We start from the raw sequence: 18,386 nt of genomic DNA on the forward strand, positions 1-18,386 counted from the left end.
ATTATTATAGCCTGCATTTGAGGAATGTGTGGCTTTACTCTCTAATACTTCTGGAATTAATTATTCCAACTGGCCATTTTATACAATTCCTTATGTAAATTACCTTCTCTTTCTCATCAGGAAAATGATACCCTGGATAGCAGCAATACTTTGGGACAAAACTTCCCATCACCGCCTCATACCAAGAATGCAACAACCAACCTGTCTCATATTTCTAACCAGCCAACAATTTCTGAGTCACGGTGGTTAGAGAAACCAATGACTCCCACCATAATGCTCTCAATTTTCCTAGGACAGAGAACAAGACAAAACTGGATGTCTGTGAAATTCTATCCAAGGGACTGCCTTAAGAAACTACGATACCACACTGCATGTTATGCAACCGTCTTGCTGAGAAATGACTCAGGAGGATCACTTTCTTTGCCTGAATCATTTTAATCAATAGCCTTCTGAGAAGGAAATGTCACAGCAAGGCAGCAAAATGTCTGGGCCTTCCTAGAGGCATCAGGAATCGTGCATGTGTACCAGCTACAGATTTCAAACAGCGGTTGCCAAACCGCCAGCACCTGGTACACGACGGCTGAGCTTGCACAAGAGGATGGACGTGGATGTGTCATATGAGAAAGCTGGAAAGAAAACAAGTAGCTTAACATCCACCGGTGCCAAATATGACACTGCTGATTTGGAGGACTTTGTCTTAAAAAAACAATCTTTTACCTATCGTTTCAGCCTTTTAGGCTTTGATATTGCATGGAGGTATTTCAGCTTCTAAAATGAAAACAAAAATTGAGGGAATCTTGCTCTATCTGCTCTCTATCTACTAATTTTTTGGGTGGTGTGTGGGCAGATGAAGCATGTAAAAATGTACATGTGCTCGGCTGGCCTTCTGCTGACACTTAAAAATGCTGATTCCTGTAAGTGATGAACTGAAGGAGTCTGAAGGTAGCAGATACTGACTGAAGCGGATGGACAATCAGAGTGGGAGAGCTCCAGTGACTGCCAGATCCAGAGAAAGCAAATTTATGTTCCACTCTCATTCTTTCATCTCACTCAGAAGCATTTGTTCTGAGTAAAAAAATGCCAAAGACCTGTCCTCTTTAATATTTCCCCTGTTTAATGCTAGAATAATCACTTAGAGAGGGTTAGATCCAACAGGAAGGCGACAGCCAGCCAGTGTGGGGGCTGAGGGGGGGCTGACAGTCTGCAGCTTAGGGGATGCAGTCACCTGGCAGCCTGCCCTGGGGCTGGGACTCCCTTCCTTTTCATAGGGAATTGCAAAAAATGTCAATTTTCATTAAAAATGACTTTGCAAAATCCTCCACAAAATGGAGTTACCTTTGTCTGACCTGCTCTACTCACAATCAATCCAGTTATGCAGGGGTTTAGTAAAGCTGGTGAGGGTGAGCTGGGACAGTCTGGCTTCTCACAGACCCAACCTCAGATCTCAGAAGGGGAGTCCCAAGCCATCAGCCTGCTACAAAAAATACTGGTAGGCTGTTTTGCTTACTTTACACTTTAACACAAAGAGCAAAAATGGTTCTAGGCAACGCTGAGAGACTCACAGTGAGATTTTTTTTTTTTGTAAGATTTTGCAGAATTTGCTTTGCAAAATTTCTCCTGCCAAAAAAAAAAAAAAAAAGGAGATAAGCAAAAGCAAACCATGTGTCTCTCTACAAAATTTCTCTCTTTGCTAAAAATTAGGAGTCTTGTTGGCAGGAGGGATGCCAAGGGCTTAAGTTTCCCTGCCTGTGGTCTGCAAGGGAGAATCTGATCTGCGAAAAGCAGAGCAGGGAGCAGACACCTTGACTATCCTGACTGCCAGAGAGGGAAATGACAGCACTGCCACCTGCTTTGGTGGACACTGGGTCTGAAGGAAATTTTTTTAAAGTCGTCTTAGAAGGCCACAAATTGTTGAGCAACAAGAAGGAATCCTGGCTGCAAAGTGCAGCTGGGTACAGTCCTGTGAGATGACTTTCCAAGCTATGCTTATCTACTGCTTTCTGCAGAGGGCAAGAGAGACTCAAACAGATTTCTGCTTAGACAACAACAGAGCAAGATTTACCAAGACACAGCAGCTGAAAAACTGGAGAATAGTCCCACAGTCTAGGAGAATAACCTCAACCTGCACAAGGAAGCCCAGAGGACCAGGATAAAGAAAAAAATCCATATGTGACATGTCACATATTCTAGGACTGATTCAAAATGTCTGATTACTGCTACTACCCACCTAAATCTGCCAGCACAGGATGCATCTCACTAAAGGTAGATATCACATCTGTAGTGTCTCTGCATACTCCCACCATGGTCGATGGTTACTACAGTCACTGGCCTCCAGGCCATAGTTCACCTTATCCAAAAGTAAATATCTTTACAGCATCACATTAATGTGGTTTAAAATTGTCCATTACTCTACACTGACTTTAAAGGGAGACAAAGGCAACTGGCACAGAGACAGACTCCTACGCTGTAAATACCTGAAGTTAGGTGATGTGAATCCAGTTTTGAGACACTGCAGCCTTTGATTTATAGAAATAAAGGGTTTTTTTAATCTCTGCTGTGAACTTCTCAAATGCAAACTTAGCAGTACCCACATTCCAGACTCTCCAGATTACTTGTGATCCTATAGGATAACTCTGCTGCTACCACTACCTTTCAGGGGCAATTCCACCACGCCATAGGTAAATGGCCTGTGTCTTTTCCAGTTCAGATTCTTCTAAAATTAAAAGGATTTTAAACGTTAAGTTTTAAAGCATTAACACAAGGTAACTTTTAAACATAACTCGGAGAAAGATGATTAAAGAAAAAGCTTCTTTTTTGTAGTAACTGCAGAATTTTAGTGGACCCCTGGGTCACAAATTGTATCATATTGCCTCTGGAAAGGCTTTTATGCTGTCCCTGCAGCTTGACTGTGGACTGTCACTCTGTTTTTCCTTGGTCTCTGCTTGCTTTGCAGCTCTGCACCTGTCTGCTCCATCTTGCACAGTAAGAGTTTCCCCTCGAAGCATCAGCCATGCTTTGCTCCATGTCCCCTTTGCCCCTGGGTTTGCATGGGACACAGCACATGCCTCTGGAAAGGCACAGCAGGGCATACAGGGACATACAGAAAGTCTACTATCCGCCTCTTCCTTCATATACATCAACCCATGATCAAACACCACTTTATTTCCTTCCAAGATCTTGCCTTGCTTTTTTCTGTAGGTTTCTTTTTGTACTTAAAAGTCACTATTAGTCACCAAGAACTGCTGTCTTATCACTGCTTTACCAGAAATCCCAAATAAAGCTCATTAACCTTTCTCTTAACTCCTTTCCCTAAACAGATATTTATCAGGAACAGCCCAGAAACATGGCTTTAATGTTTACTAATAACATTAGAATATGTTAGTTCGATAAAAACAGACCCTTGTTCTTCCTTCAATTCTCTTCACCCCTAGAAAGAGGTGCCCGTGTGGACTTGCTTGATATGTCATAGGCAAAGCGATGCTGGCAGCGTGTCAAAACACTGGGTATTCCCAAGTCACAGTCAACACTTTAAAAAGCAGGAAATACACTCCTCAGGTAGCACTTTGAGATCAGGGTGACTTACCAAATTGCCTATGTAAAGCATGTGGTCAAACTCCTTCGTCATCTTATAATGCTCCAGGGCCATGAAGAGCGTGTTCAGCACAATGCAGAGGGTGATGGTGAGGTCAGTAAATGGGTCCATTACCACAAACTTGACAAATTTCTTGATCAAAAGCCAAAGAGGGCAGCAATCCCAAATGAGGAATTTAACAGCAAAGTGGTTCCAGCAGGGAGGACATTTCTGGTGTGATTCCTCAAGCTCTAAGTCACAAGCAGCAAAGTAACAGTCAATTCACACTGAGTTATATGACAAGAGACCACTTAAAATGACTCATAACACAGAGGAAGGCCCATGAATTACCCCAAATTATTTTAAGGGTAAAAATATTTCTGTCCTAGCATGCTGGCAAATTACACGCTGTGGGGTTTTTGCCAGTTGACCTGCACTTAGCAGACAGTGACCTATTCTGAAAGTAATAGTAATAGTAACTTTTTAAAAAAGTGCACAAGAAAAAAGGGAGAATCACACTAAATATGTTAAGTCCAGTATTATATATAGGCTTGGATTCTTACTCAATTTTCCATTTTGCCAAGTTCAAATGGATAAGAATACACTGTCTTCATTTAACTTAGATTGGAATATATTTTTTCATCCCAGGTCACATTTTCAAAGTATCTTAAGCAATACCTTTTAAAGCAGTTAAGAGATGAAAGATCTTAATCTAATATTTAGAGCTGATTTAAGTACCTGAGAACAAGAGTATCTGGCTATCAATAGAGCTTCTGTTCTTGATGTGCAGTCCAAAAAGGTGTTAAACATCTGATTTTTCTGAGGCCCACATACAAAATCAGGGAGTTCATAAGCCCATTTGAACATGCTACTAAAGCTCCAGTGTGCTTTTTAAAGATGCTTTTAAAATACTACCTATAATGCAACTTTTATATCCTCATTTTACTTGCAGACAAAAGAATTGAAATAGCTTCGTAAGTATAATTTGTGTTAAATGATGGAAAAGAAAAGCCAAAAAAGACACTTAATAGCTGAATGATAATGATTAGTGGAATTGCCTAATGCTTTCCTTTTCTGATTCCTTTATGGGCATGGAATGCTGTATAACAGTTTTAGTCTATATAATTAGAACCTGCACTGATAACGGGAAAACTTCAGCCAAGGTTGTTATTTCCATCAGTTCATAAACAGCCTCCTCTCCCAGGGCAGGAACCATCCAGGACAAGGGGAAACGACCTCAAGCTGCAGCAGGGGAGGTTCAGTTGGGATATTACGAAAAAATGTCTTTGCTAAAATAGTGGTTAAGCACAGAAACAGGCATCCCAGGGAAGTGCTGGAATCACCATCCCTGGAAGTGTTCAAATAATGAGTAGATGTGGCACTTTGTGGGCAGGGGGTATTTGGTTGGACTTGATGATCTTGGAGGTCTTTTCCAACCATAATAATTCTATGATTCTTTGTCTATTTTTCTTCATCAGGCAACAGAGCCAAGGCATTAGGTGTCTTCCAGAAAGCTTTCAAAATATCAGATTATGTCCTACATGCACAGGCTTTGCACAAACATCTGCATTGCTCTGAGATCTTTGGGAAACCAAATTGCTTCCAAGAAATAACTGTCTTTCCAGCCTCCAAACAAAATGCTGACAGGTAAACCCTAAAATGGTGAGAGAACCATCAATTTGAATGCAAAATCATAATTTTGCTTTTTTCTTTAGAAACCAGCTTCTGAAAGTAATGAAGAGTTTAAGGTGGTCACTTCCTAAAGGATATAATTTATAATTTTCCAGGTTAATCTAGAACACATCTATCTACATCCTTACTCCTCATAATATGCCTACCCAACCCCACTTATTCCACTATTTTTAATTTGGGGACCTTCATGATGGACACATATCGTATGAGTGACTCTTTTCCCTGAGGTTCCACTCAACATAAGCCCCTTTAAGTCCAGGTTGCTGCTAAAAGAGTTAGTTTCACCCTCCTCAGCCTCAACCACATGTGATTTCTCTGTCCTTTTCCCAGCTTTTGTGCTCCTGGACTTTCTGAGTGAGCTGGTTCTGCTTCTTGATCCAGCTGAAAACCATTCATACAGTCAAATCAAAGCACAGGAACACAGTAAGGGAAGGAGGAAGGTGTGGCTGTCCTCTTTTGGCAGTGATGTGGCATTAAAATGATTTAAATCAATTAAGAATTTACATAATTTCCCACCACAGAAGATCTTTGGAAATCACAAGAGATTTAACATTTTTTTAAAAATATCTGCAAAAGGAAAAGTAAAATTAGACTCTACTGTTGTGTATTTTTTGCACTGCTTTTAAAAAAAGTGGTCAGAAAAATACAATCAAAGTATGTGTTGGAGATGTCTTTTTTCTTATTTTTAAATGGACAAAAAAATAAAATAGGACCTTTCTTGTCTTCATGGCTTTGCAATGTCTGGGAAAAACAGACAGATGCTGACTACCCAAGAGCTGAGAGAAGAAACCAGGTAATAAAAGGAGAAGGGATTTCTGGTCTGTCTGTTTCAAAGTATGGCACAAATCATACAGCTGTGAGCATAGTTAAAACCCATGGTACATTTTATTCTGATATGACATTCCTCTTGTTAACAACTATTCAATTTCAGTGACTAATCAAAGTCTGGAAGTTAGGAGACCTTTGATAAGGATTGAAACAATTTTCTTCTATATAGGATCATAGAATCATTTATGTTGGAAAATACCTCTGAGGTAACTGAGTACAACCATTAATGTAGCACTGCCAAGTCCACCACTAAACCATGTCCCTGAGTGTAACATCCTCTGAGTTACCCTAGACTTGATGGTCCCTGTTTCTGTGGTATAAAAGAGTAGAGAGTACCATCAAATAAATAAGAATTCCAGTTCAGGTCTTTTAGGCATTCTTAACACATTACAAAAAAATAGCAAATCAATCACAAAGGTAATTGCTAAAAACCCCACAAGAAACAAATAAAACCTTTGCAGACTACATTAAACACTGGAGTACACTGAAGTGATTATTTCCCTATTAAGAATACAACCCTATATTTATGTAAACATAAATATATCTTCTGGCCACAATATTGGTGCACACAACCATGGGAGAGGGTAAAAAGCTGAGGAAGAAGAAGGGTTTTGTGGTTTCATGCTGGCCTATCTCCAGGAGATATGCCCAGTTCTTGTCTGTAAGGCATCTCTTATCTAAGTCCCTCTGCCTTGCCTTGCCTTCCTCTTCATCAGTCACACAGAGAATCAGGCTGCAGGAGAATCCACAACTTCCCTTGCTCCACACAGTGTTCTTGACAGACATTTTTCTGTGGTCTTAGGTGCTACCTCCTGTCTTGTCTCAATTTACAATGCAGGAGACACAAGGAACTGCAGGAAGCCCTTTCATGCTGCATGTAAAGAGTCCAAGAATGCGAGGTCTTGCTAAGAGTTGTCTCGCTATATCGATAAATTCGTGAGAGGGAAATGCAAAGTCCCTGTCTGTGTGAAGACAGAAAAGGGAAATCCTCCTGCACCTCATGGGAAGACTCATGAACAATGGAAAAATTTGCTGAGAAATATCTGCATGGTTAAAAGGGTCCTTTGACCATCCTTAAATTTCATGGTGGGGTTCAAGCACCCACCACACTGTTGTGTCCCTGTTGCGTGAGAACTTTCCTCCTCCACAGCTTGGATATTCTGCATGTAGCTGGTGACTGCACATGCCAGGCTTTCCATCAGCCCCAGGGAGATGAGATGTAAATATATGTACAGTCACCCAAACAAGTCTGGTGCTCCACTGCCCTGCACCTTGGTGAGCCCTGTGTAAACCTAATGCCATGGGGGCACAAAATCTTACCAGCTCCCATTTTGATTACACCACCAGCATTTTCTCAGGACTTCTACAAGCCGTGTTTAAGATAGGGATTATATTGCCTTCTGTCACAGCCTTGCCTCTGTTACAGGGGTTGTAACAACTACCTTTAGTGCCTTCTTTCAAAACAACAAGGGTTTAATATCAGGGCATTTTGCGTCACCTTTTCTCTGCCATTTAACATGGACATGGCTTTGAGCTGGGGAGCTGAGGGTGTCTCTTACCTTCCAGGGCACTGGTGATGATGCTGACAGCACTCACTGCCCTCTGCCTCTGAAAGGGCTCATCTGAGTGGTCCACGGAGGGGCGGTGGGGCATTAAAAGCTGTTTCTTGCTCGCCTCGTCCGAGGGAGAGGTCTGTGTAAAGGAACACATTGGATCAGCAGAGTAAAACCAAGGCAGACAGGGGGTAGCAATTTCAAAACTGCCTAAGCACTATTTTTCCCATCTGAAGAGCCCAAAGCTCGCTGACTTGTCACTGACATGCTGATGGGGTACAGCTTTTGAAAATGGCACTTTGATCAATTTTGGAAATGTTGTTCTGCCCTTCACCTTCCTGTAAACTGTGGGTGAAAATAAAGGAACACTTCTGATGCCAGAGAAATATCAGTGCTGCTTTACCATGCTCTTTGCTTGTGAAAAAAAGCCCTACTTAATTACATTAATTATTCCATTATTTCTGAAATGTGTTAACTGTTTAATTATACAGCTAGAAGAGGAAAAGGGCGTGAGTAACAGCTCTATTACAGATCTCTGATATCATACCAAGCAAACTGACTCCTGAACACATGTTTTTTCTTGTTCTGAAACACTGCCAAGTCTCAGGAACATATTGTCATTCTAGTGATCTTTGGTGTTATGGACTCCGAAGCTACATAATTAGGGGAGAAATTTAGCTTCATTTTTTTCAGGAAAAAGAAAATAACCTAACTCTCTTGTTCTCATGCTTCTCAAGGAAACGATTAAAAAAAAATCCTAAAGAAATCAAATACCAGGAAAACAAAACTCCCAAACTGTCTTTGCTTAATGTCTCATTTTAAATTAGTTTTGCACTTTTTGTAGGCTTGGGTTTTTGATGTCAGACAGAAGCACAGTAAAGCCGCAGACACACACTGTATTAAATACTTTATATTGTCAGCTCACAGGAGCAAGATATTAAGACTTTTATTATTACAAGCTCCCACTTCATATAGAGACAAATCCCACTTCGTTTACTCCTCCAGATCTCACACAGGTGGAAGGAAAAGTGGTGGTTGAAGTGTAAGGATCTGGGAAAGCCAGGCTCAAAGTCATTCTCTGCCATGGACCTTCTGGTTGAGACACTCAGTTTCCCAAAATAAAAACATTTAAAGCCTCTGCCCTGCTCCTCCAAGCACACAGGCTGTGAGGTTTCAGATACTGTGTAAACAAGACAGATGTAGAAGATGGATCCTGATGGCTCTTGCAATATTGCTTAGGGAAATGTGGAAGGAGAAGAAGTTCCTACAAAGATGAGAGTCCCCAGTTTACACAGATGTCAGAGCAGCTGATTTTGTTTCTCCATAGTCAAATGAGCTACAGGAATCTGATGCAATGTTCTGGATCTTCTCATCACTTGGGTCTGAATTGGCCCTAACCACCCTCATCAGAGCCCAAGATGCCAGCTGAGATGTGCCACGTGCATGTGCTCTACAGCTGTGCCCAGCACATGCACCCAGAGGGATTCAGGATCCCTCCTCTTCACCATTTCTGTAGCAAAACTGCTCTTCAAGAAAGGCATTTCCATGGGAATGGCAGGAAAAAAGTGCTGAAGCTCTACAAGTTGTCTTTCTGGAGTGTGACCTCTTCAGGGCAGGGGACGTCCCCTTATCAGATGATTGCAAAGGGCAAAGATGCTTGGCCACAGGTTGACACTGAAAACAATAATCAGGATGCTGGTCCCAGGCCACTTCAAAGTACTGCAGTTAAAAATATCAATCACTGCAAGGCTAGAGAAGAGTAAAGACTTTCAAAGTAAGCACTTAAAACATTAGCAGGGCCAGGAAAACAGTAATGCTTCAAAATGGTTTTGGTTGTTTTTTTTTTTTTCTTTTTTTCCTAAAATGTCCTTTGTAGTTGTTGGTTTTTTGTTTGTTGTTTTTTTTTTACAATTAACTCATTGTTCATTGAGTTACTGACAAAGTCATCTCAAAAGGAAAGTTATAATCAGAAACTATTCCAAGAGAGTCCTAGTTGTACACAACATAAAAAGAAAATGCTCTATCCTTGGCTTAGGAGCCAGGGAAACCAGGAATGGTATTTCAGATGCATTAGTTCACTTGATTCCCTTCACCTCAAAAAAAATCCAATAAAAAGCAAAGAAACAACAAATGTTTTATTAATGAAGAAAGCATCTACAAAATTGCATAATCATTCACAGTAGTTTGGAATACATAACAAATACATGGTACCAAAAAGAAATAACTAGACAAGGCGATAAAAAACATGAGGGAAAAGTTTCTAAGTAGAATAAAATAAAAAAAGTAAAAGCAAAGAAAAAGAAAAAAAACCAACTAAAAAACCCAAAGTAAACCTGCAACTTCTCTGTCTGTAGAATAAAACATACATACCCCTCAAACTTCAAATTCCTCTGGATTATCTAACTTTTTAAACTGTACTATCTTCCCACCCTATGTGACCAGTAACATGTCATCAGACAATCCCATCCTCAGAAGTCCTTTGCCTGAAAGCCACCTTTTACTCACAGGTGCAAAAAGGTAAAAAATCAAAGTAAAAACATTCAGGGATTCATTCTTCCTATTTTTTTTTTTGATTCAGCTAAACCAGGGTAAATGAAAAGTCCAAGTCAAACAGGTTTGGCATATTTTACATTAAAAAAATTAGCAATGAACTGTCTTTTCCCCTAGGTTTGATAAGATACTCCCCACTCCACAAGTTCTGTAAGTCATTCTACTTATCTTTCCAGCCCAGCAGCCTCAATCCTGCCACCTAGAAGTGGTCCCCAAGACTTCAGGGGTCCTTCTGGAGTCGAGGGGACTGTTTGCAGTGTGCCATCCTTCACGTGCAAAGGGTGTTTCTGAAGGAAGTGAGAATGACTCCTTTCTTCTCCCCGCTCTGGAGAGGTGGGGGGGGTGTGTAATTTGCTGCTGGCCCACGTTCAGTGCAAAGGGTACCACATGTGACAGCCACCCACTCGCCCAGTAGTGTGTGCAGAGCCCAAAGACCCTGTTCCCTGCCAGCCCCTTGGCAGTGGGTCATCAAATCCCAAGAGCCAGGACACAGTGTGTGGCAGGTAACGTCAGGGACAAGGAATACTCCTGTGTTCTCTTTCCCAATAGAGCAGCAAGCCTATCACATAGTCACTTTGCCACTTACTGGGAGGTATTTGTCCAGGAAAGAAAGCTTCCATGCAGGTGAATTGCTTAAAATTATTGAAGTTACTTCAGGAAGTTTACGAGCTTTTGTTCTATGTAAAGAATAGATATGTGAGGGGGGTTTAGGTTTCTTTATTACTATTTATTTTAGAACAGAGATGGCTAATAGCCACCCAAGGAACTGGTAGTTTTTGCATTCTGAGACAGAAAGCAGTTCCAGGAACTGGACAAACAGGCAACATAAAGGCTATTATCACCCCTGAGAGAAAATACATAGGCACAGTTGCTCATTGTACTTATATTTCTATAGGAATTAAACAAAAATAACAGCAGTCCCTACAGTTACGCAAGGAGGCTCCTTAGGATCCAGAGGAAAAATCACAATGGAGTTAAACATAGGCACCTCCAGCAGGACAAGATTATTTGTTGCTCCTTGATTGACTGGAAATGTTTCTCCTTTGGATTAGCTAAATTCTATAGGGACAAATATACTATTCAGTAATTTTCATGTAAATGAGGAAGCATAACAGAATTGTTTCCTTCTCACTGCCTACAGTTCTGAGCTATGTCAAAACTATTTCGTGAAGATGGGTTTACACATGGCAGCATTTTTAAAGACCATATTTAGGAACTGGGGCAGGTTTAATTTTCCTTGTACACTTAAAATTTTTTCAAGCATAAAAAGAGGTGAACAGGCCACACGACGAACAATGGATCCTGTAAGGCACTAGCACAAATATTTAATGAGATTGGAGGTGACCATGATAAAGCACAACTTTAAAAAGAACCCATTTAATTTTGGGGATGCTCGGTTATTTAAAGAGATAAACTGGAGCAGCTTGAAATATTTGTGCTGAATCTGAGTGATTTACACTCAGGGTGTGCTAAAGCAAAGTTTGAAATGAGCAGTAGCTAGAGTCATGGTGACAATTCTTTGTGACAGCGGCAGGGGGCTGGGCAGCTTTCATCCCTATAACTTACTGGCAGTGATTTTTGGATGATTTGTTTTGTTGACCTTTATTTCTGAAGATGGAAACTGCTAACATTTTCCCTTTTCACCAGTCCTGTGGTAAAGCAAGAAGGGAAAAAAAAGAAATTTTACCTTGGGGTGGTTTTAGGGTCAACAAGAAAACCTCGAAGCAATGTGGTCAGCAAAAGCCTTTTATGCTTAGCTGCAACAAAAGCCAAGGTCTTTTGTTTTTCTTTTTTTTTTTTCCTTTTCAAATAAAATCACCAAAAAAAGTTTTTCTGAAGGTAAACTTCTAAATTTTTAGTTCAGCCCCTCAATAAATAGCCTGACCTCTCTCAAGGGCTCACCCCCCTCAGTAGTTTTCACTCCTGCCAATCTAGCAGTGCTCAGCATTTCTAGTTTCTTAAAAAGGAAAACATGAGTGTTACCAAGAGGAAATTCAGGAAAGGTTATATCTGCCAGAGGAAGACTCTGCATGGCTCCAGCCTTGGCCTCGTCGCCCATCCCAAAGCCATGCCACAGGTTGTCCCACTCTGCTCCTGGACTGATGGGAAGCTCTGGTGAGCAGGCACCCCAGGAAGAGCAAAGTAATGGGGACCACCAGCTAACAGCCTATTTGCAAACCACTATCTCCTTAGTCCTGTGCCCATTTCTCTTTCACTTCAGAATAATTGGAAAGTCAGGTTAAACTAAAACCTCATGATTTCCTTGCACTGTTACAGGAAGGGCTCCAGTTGGCTTTAGGAGGTAAGAGGGGATGCTGTCATGAGTATTTATTAACCCTCAAGAGGTTCTTAACAACAATAAGTGATATCTTACTTAACCTTATCAGATCCCATGAATAAATTGAGCTCCAGGTAACAGCTCATTAACTAAACCCAATTCTATTGAAGCATATCAATACCTTCTGAAGGGAGATGTTATTCTAACCTCCCAACTAAGAAACACCAAGACACAACAGATCAATACAAAGCTACAAATAAATACTGCAGGAATGTGCAGAAACTCTTGGTTGGATTGTGCCCTGAAGTCACTTACATAATGTATAGACCTTCTCTAAATAAAGCAATAGCCCAAAATCCCACCCAGCAATCATCATGAGCGTAAAAACGTACCATTTTTCAACCCGCTCAGTCTCTGGTCAAGCCAAAAAGAATTAGGACTTAGCCACAGTCTCCAGGTCTGCTCATGTCTTATAAGTCTGATGAAATCAGCATCTGGACCACTTGAATAAAGCTGGTAGGAGAACAGGGCAGCCCTGGCTGAGTTTTCTGCAGGATACACTGGAGAATTCCAAGACAGTGACTAGGATTTAACCATGGGTTTCTTGGGACAAGCTCCCAGCACCCCTCAGACTTGAACACCCGTCACTCTTCACATTGAGCTGATGGACTGCCTGACCCTGCCTTTGTGAAGGGTTTTTGCAGACCACATTTCATAATGCACCACTTTGCTCTTCATGTGACCTCTGTGGGCTCTCTGTCTTGAGCACTGCAGTGAACCCCCTGTGCTCCCAAGGGCAGCTCCTCAGCAATGATGCCACCATTCCTTGCGTGTGCTCTTCTGTGCCAAGGGAACACCAGTGGGTGTAGAAAAGTGTGCAGACATGCACAGATTCCCTGCAGAGGATGTCCCTCCTCTGGCTCAGGCTGTGCATTTGAAGCCCCTGGTGACTGGTAGGACCACTTTGATGCACAAGACTTCATGAGCAGATGCCACTCTGAACGGACTGTGCCACCCATGGCCAGCAAACCTGCTGACCGGTCAGACTGCCCCTGCTGACAGCACTGATGGGCCTGAGCACCATCCATTGAGATGATATGAAATTTCTCCAGTTTCACTAGCTGTATTTAGGGATTAGGGGAAGGAGATGGAAAATGCAAGTGCACTTGGTTTCTCGTGGAAACACACATCCATCTGTGCCAGGCAGCCAGGGCCATCTGAAGAGCCAGTTTCAAACGTTTGCTTAGCTCAGTTGCTCTTCATCAGCCAAGTGTCAGGACACCCGTCATGTAAGTCACCAGCCTGAATAGTGGGATAACCTGCTGCAGCCACCTCTCTTGTGGGAGAGGGCAGAAGCTGCACAGATGCTTTCATGTCAGCTCAGCTGCCACCTGCAGCCACTCCTGTGGGCAAATGGCCCTTGGCTGGGACAGGGGGCAGCAGTTGTAATGACACAAAGGCACGGAAGTTGTGTATTGTGGTGCCAAACACTTTGCCTGGGGCAAACTCTCCAGGCTGAATGTTGCTAAAACTGGTCAGGCTAAAATGCTTGAGTGGCTGGTGAATGTGCTTTCCCTGAGAAACCCTAGGAAGGCCCACTTTGAAATCATTTGCTACAGTTGTGGTCTACTTAAGGGTTGAAGTTTGGAAACTTAAAACCAGAGATGGTCAGACCTTCTTCAATGTTTACTCTGCCTTTTAAATCAGAAGTGCTCTTCTGAGCTTTCCCCAAACCAGAATTCAGCGATCTTAGCAGCAATCAGGCTGATACTACTGAGCATCACAAAGTGACCTAAACAAATGCATCCTCAAAACCTAATGCTATAAATCCTGTTTTTTCAGCTCCATCAACCCAGACATTGTGTTTGCATGACTGAATCCACACTTACACCTCAGGAAGCTGCAAGCAGGGCTTGACCCATCTTACAGTGATGACTTTGCATGGACTGGACCTTTATTTCTTGTTCACGAAAGATACAACAGATAGCCCAAGTGGGTCCTTTTTTCACCACACACTCACTCTCATTCAAAATAAATAACAGTAGAAGGGGCAGTGGGGTTAATGAGGTAACTGCAACTTCACCCTGCAACATCTTTGTTTTACTTCCCCAAACATATCAAGAATATATAAAAAGAAGCCAGACCTGCTAACAGAGAACAAATTCAACTTCAAATTTTACCATGAAAAAGGTGAAAATAATCAAACACAAAGTCCAGAAACACATTGATTTACCTCCAGGCACACTGAGGTGCTGGATTTGTTATTTTTTTCTGCCTGTGCCACAGCTGAGGCTGCACGTTTGTGCCCAGCGCTTATGATTCCTGTAGTGAATACATCTGTACAGCAATGGGCTTCTTGCCAATTAGCTTTTAACTCCAGCTCACATATTCTGGATAGATTAGATACCAAACATGTTTTGGAGAAGACACAATATCCTTCACATTGCATCGCTGAATAAGCATTTGTTACTATAGAACCTGGGCGTTATTTCCTAGGTGTCCAGGGAACTGCCAAGTGAGCTCACCCACCTGGGCCATTCAATTTCCAGCATCCATTTTTTTTTTAAGGCAGGAAGCCGACAAATGAGAATAAATGCCAGCAGAGTTTAAAGCCTCCCTGTCACCTCAGGACCCAATCCCGTAAAATACTGATCTTTTCTGTCAAAGGTTGAGTGCTCTCATGCTTTGCTAAGTTTTTTCTGACAGCTGGGACAGCCTCAGCAACCTGCAGAGCTGGTTTCCTTACAGAAAAAAGGGGGACATCCTCTACTCATCTACTGAGGTCTTTTGACTTTGGTTCAGATTTATTTTTTTTTAACAGATGTACAAACTTTCTTCCCCAATTCCTTTAATACACAGCAGGTTGGGGTTTTTTTGCACCAAGTTAAATCCAATAAAACTTCTTTATCTACAAAGAGTGTTTCTGCTGCTCAGCTGTCTAGAGACTTGTCTCAGGACTGGTCGTCCTTGTCCACAGAGAATAAAAGTGGGATTACCAAAGTCCTAAATGAACTAAGGTGTGAACATCCAAAAAAGCAGCAACAGCCTCAAAACTGTCAACATAACAGATAATTCTCACACCAACCAGTTTCCCACGCACAGCACGGCCCCTCCTCTCATTTATGGTGTGAGAGTCTATTTGCAGGACTACAGGGAATGCCCAGATAGGTGAGGAAAAAAACATCAGTCCTAAGCTTGAAAGAAAAGAAGCTGCTTGGCTCTAAAGAAAAAAGCTACTTCCCAATTTACTGATAATCTGACACCACGGCTGGAATCCATCTCACTCACCTTTCTCTTTAGGAGATACCTTGCCTAATACATGTTATAATCACATTTGCTTTTTTTTCCCCACCAGTGTAACCTGTTTTTGGCACCTTGTTACTTTGAGTGGGCTTTATCTCACCTGACTTAAGGCATGTGGCTAAAGTGAACAGAAAGAGGCACTTCCAGGGAGAGAGATTATTCTGATCCATTTTTGTTCACTAAGATGGAATAAACCTTGCACACATTGACTATGGTAGAGACCTCCACTGCTTTAAAGACTGTTTAAAGAGTGATGAGCTTCAATGTGGACTACATAAAAAGAGATAAATTCCCACCATCTCAAACTAGCAACCTGTCCAAACTACTCTGCCTGTGTAGTAACTATTTCCAAAAAAACCATCTCATGGTTTTCCAAGTGAATTTGTTCGTGGGTCTCCTAATGGTACCAGTCTTTATGATTGTGTTCACAGTTTTATTAAATGCTTCCCAGCAGTAGTGCTTTGTAACAAGGATTCTGGCAATCTCCAAAAGGCCTGAAATCTGTTGATCATCTGCTCATATTTCCTGGGTGTTATATGAACCGGACGCTAAACCCTCCTGGGAACAACCTTTGGACTGTAGAAAAAACCCTCCACAACTGGCCCGACAGATGACCAGAGGTCAGATGCAAACAGAGAGCAACCAGCGAGAGAAAACGCGGTCTCAAGATGGTAAGACATATCCAATCATTTAAAAATCATAATTTTCTATCCACCAGACAACGTCAGCTATTCAAAAGTCAAAAGAAACCAATTTTAAAAGTGTCCCTTCAAGTAAAGAAAATTCATGTCAAGCCCAAGATTTAGGTATTTGCCTCCAGTCAGCTCTGAAGAGTAAGTCTCACCAGAAGGTATGAACCTCTCTGATGTGGCACCAGACACACATCACTGTGTGAGTGAGCCCCTTGTCTTCCCACCCTGCCTGGAATGGTGGGCCTGGATTTCTCCCTGTAGACTCCATATTGTTTAAATAAATTACAGTAAACTCCAACAACATTTAGAAGAAAAAAAGAGCGCAAATCACGTACAAAAGTTATAAAGTACTCACCAGGTCGCCTGTCCCAGGCTTTTCCATAATAACTGGGGGGAGCAGTAACCCTGCAGGAGAAGTAGGGTCTGGGTTGAGTGCCCCGATGCCTCCTCCTATCAGGGAAACCACACCATTGCAATCCACTGAGCTGTTCCTTTTGCCCGTCTGGGTGTAGTTGGGAGTAGTAGGGTGAGAACTATGGCTCACTTGACTTTGCACGCTTGGACGTCTCCCAGATCTTGGAATTAAGAGAGAGCCCCGGTGGCTTTCATTTTCCCCAGCGATGCTGATCTCATCATCGGCAAAATCTGTTTCGGAGCAAGTGTCTCTGCCACGGAGTCGGAAACTGAAAACGCTTCCGTGGCTGGTTCTGCGCTTCACCAAGTTTGCGCTGGGACCATAACTAATGCCAAGGAGAGTCTAGAAACCCCCAGAAAGGAGAAAGGGGAAAGAGAAACAACATTTTGCAACATGTTTTCAGGAGCGAGGAAGTTCTGGGGAGAGCAGCAAGTCCCATTTTAAATCAAACGCTTCAGAGAAAGACTTAATTACACATGTTCAGCCTCCGCAAAGTTAAGAGGTTGAACAGTCATTCCTAACCATCAGGTATTTCTCTAATACTTGACAGTTAAAGAGGTACTGAAATAGGAAGGGTCAAGGTGGCATTCAGCTCATGGAGTGATACTTCCTTTGCATCTACTCCCCCCAAAATGATAAGTGCCAAAGGACCTGGGAAGGCAGCACAAGGAGTGGAAGACAGGAGCAGGGAAGGGGATCCAGCTCCAATCTACTGCATTATTACACATCTTCATAACAGCTAGGGAAGGAACAGTGCAGTGGGAGAAGAAGAGATAAAGAAATAGGGCAGGAAATGAACTGCAGGGAAAATGAGAAGAAGAGGGAAGAAGAAGAATCAGAATACGACGGAAGAAGGTGATAAAAGAAAAAAAAACTAAACAAACCAAGAGCAAGAAGAGGGATATGGTTTATTAGTTTGTAAAATGATTATCTCAATGCACATGGCTGCTTAAGGGATAGGTAACCTCAGTACACAGCAGTCTCCCTCACTCAAATATCAGCCTTGATGATCCACTCTGACGTCAGTTAGTGAGACTGCAACTCTGCCAGAGCACCAGCAAGATGTAGTCAAGGACTAAACACACCTAAAATCTGGCAGAGTAAAAAGGATGTTCGGAAAATGTGTAAGGAATTCAAGTCTATCCCCTTCCCGCTTATCTGAAGAGGAAATTATTTGAGTAAGAGAATTTAGGCAGAATATATTTTTGATTTTGTGGCCTGTACAGAATTTTCAGCTTCTTCAGAACTTTCCCATGAGCCAAGTACATATGAAGAGAGGTCAGATCACCACAGCACCCAGAAACCAGACAAACCAAATGAAACCTGATTTAATTTTGTGCTGTAGCTTACACTACTGAGTTACATAATGATGCTATTTAACGACACTGCTACAAGTAGGAGTACAAAACCCAGGCCCCTTCTAACTAAAAACAACCCATTTTGACTGCTACCAAATTTTAACTGGTCAAAAATCCATGCCTGGGTTTCGATGGCACAGTCGTTG

General features: G+C 42.0%; 1 protein-coding gene across 10 annotated transcripts in view; it reads right to left on the bottom strand.

The window, feature by feature from the left end:
* Positions 1–18,386, bottom strand: part of SCN5A (sodium voltage-gated channel alpha subunit 5) — a 214,058-nt gene that overhangs the window by 95,026 nt on the left and 100,646 nt on the right. For 9 of the 10 annotated variants that reach the window (XM_027648406.1, XM_027648405.1, XM_027648402.1 and 6 more), the window contains 3 exons: positions 16,823–17,224; positions 7,651–7,783; positions 3,584–3,822 (listed from right to left, as the gene is read on the bottom strand). In XM_027648406.1, the coding sequence (XP_027504207.1) occupies positions 3,584–3,822; positions 7,651–7,783; positions 16,823–17,224 (774 nt within the window). The remainder of the gene's footprint in view (positions 1–3,583; positions 3,823–7,650; positions 7,784–16,822; positions 17,225–18,386) is intronic. The other variant, XM_027648407.1, reaches the window with a different exon arrangement.

The sequence above is a fragment of the Corapipo altera genome, unplaced genomic scaffold (genome assembly GCF_003945725.1).
Source record: "Corapipo altera isolate COAL_440 unplaced genomic scaffold, ASM394572v1 47, whole genome shotgun sequence".
Classification (NCBI taxonomy): Eukaryota; Metazoa; Chordata; class Aves; order Passeriformes; family Pipridae; genus Corapipo; species Corapipo altera.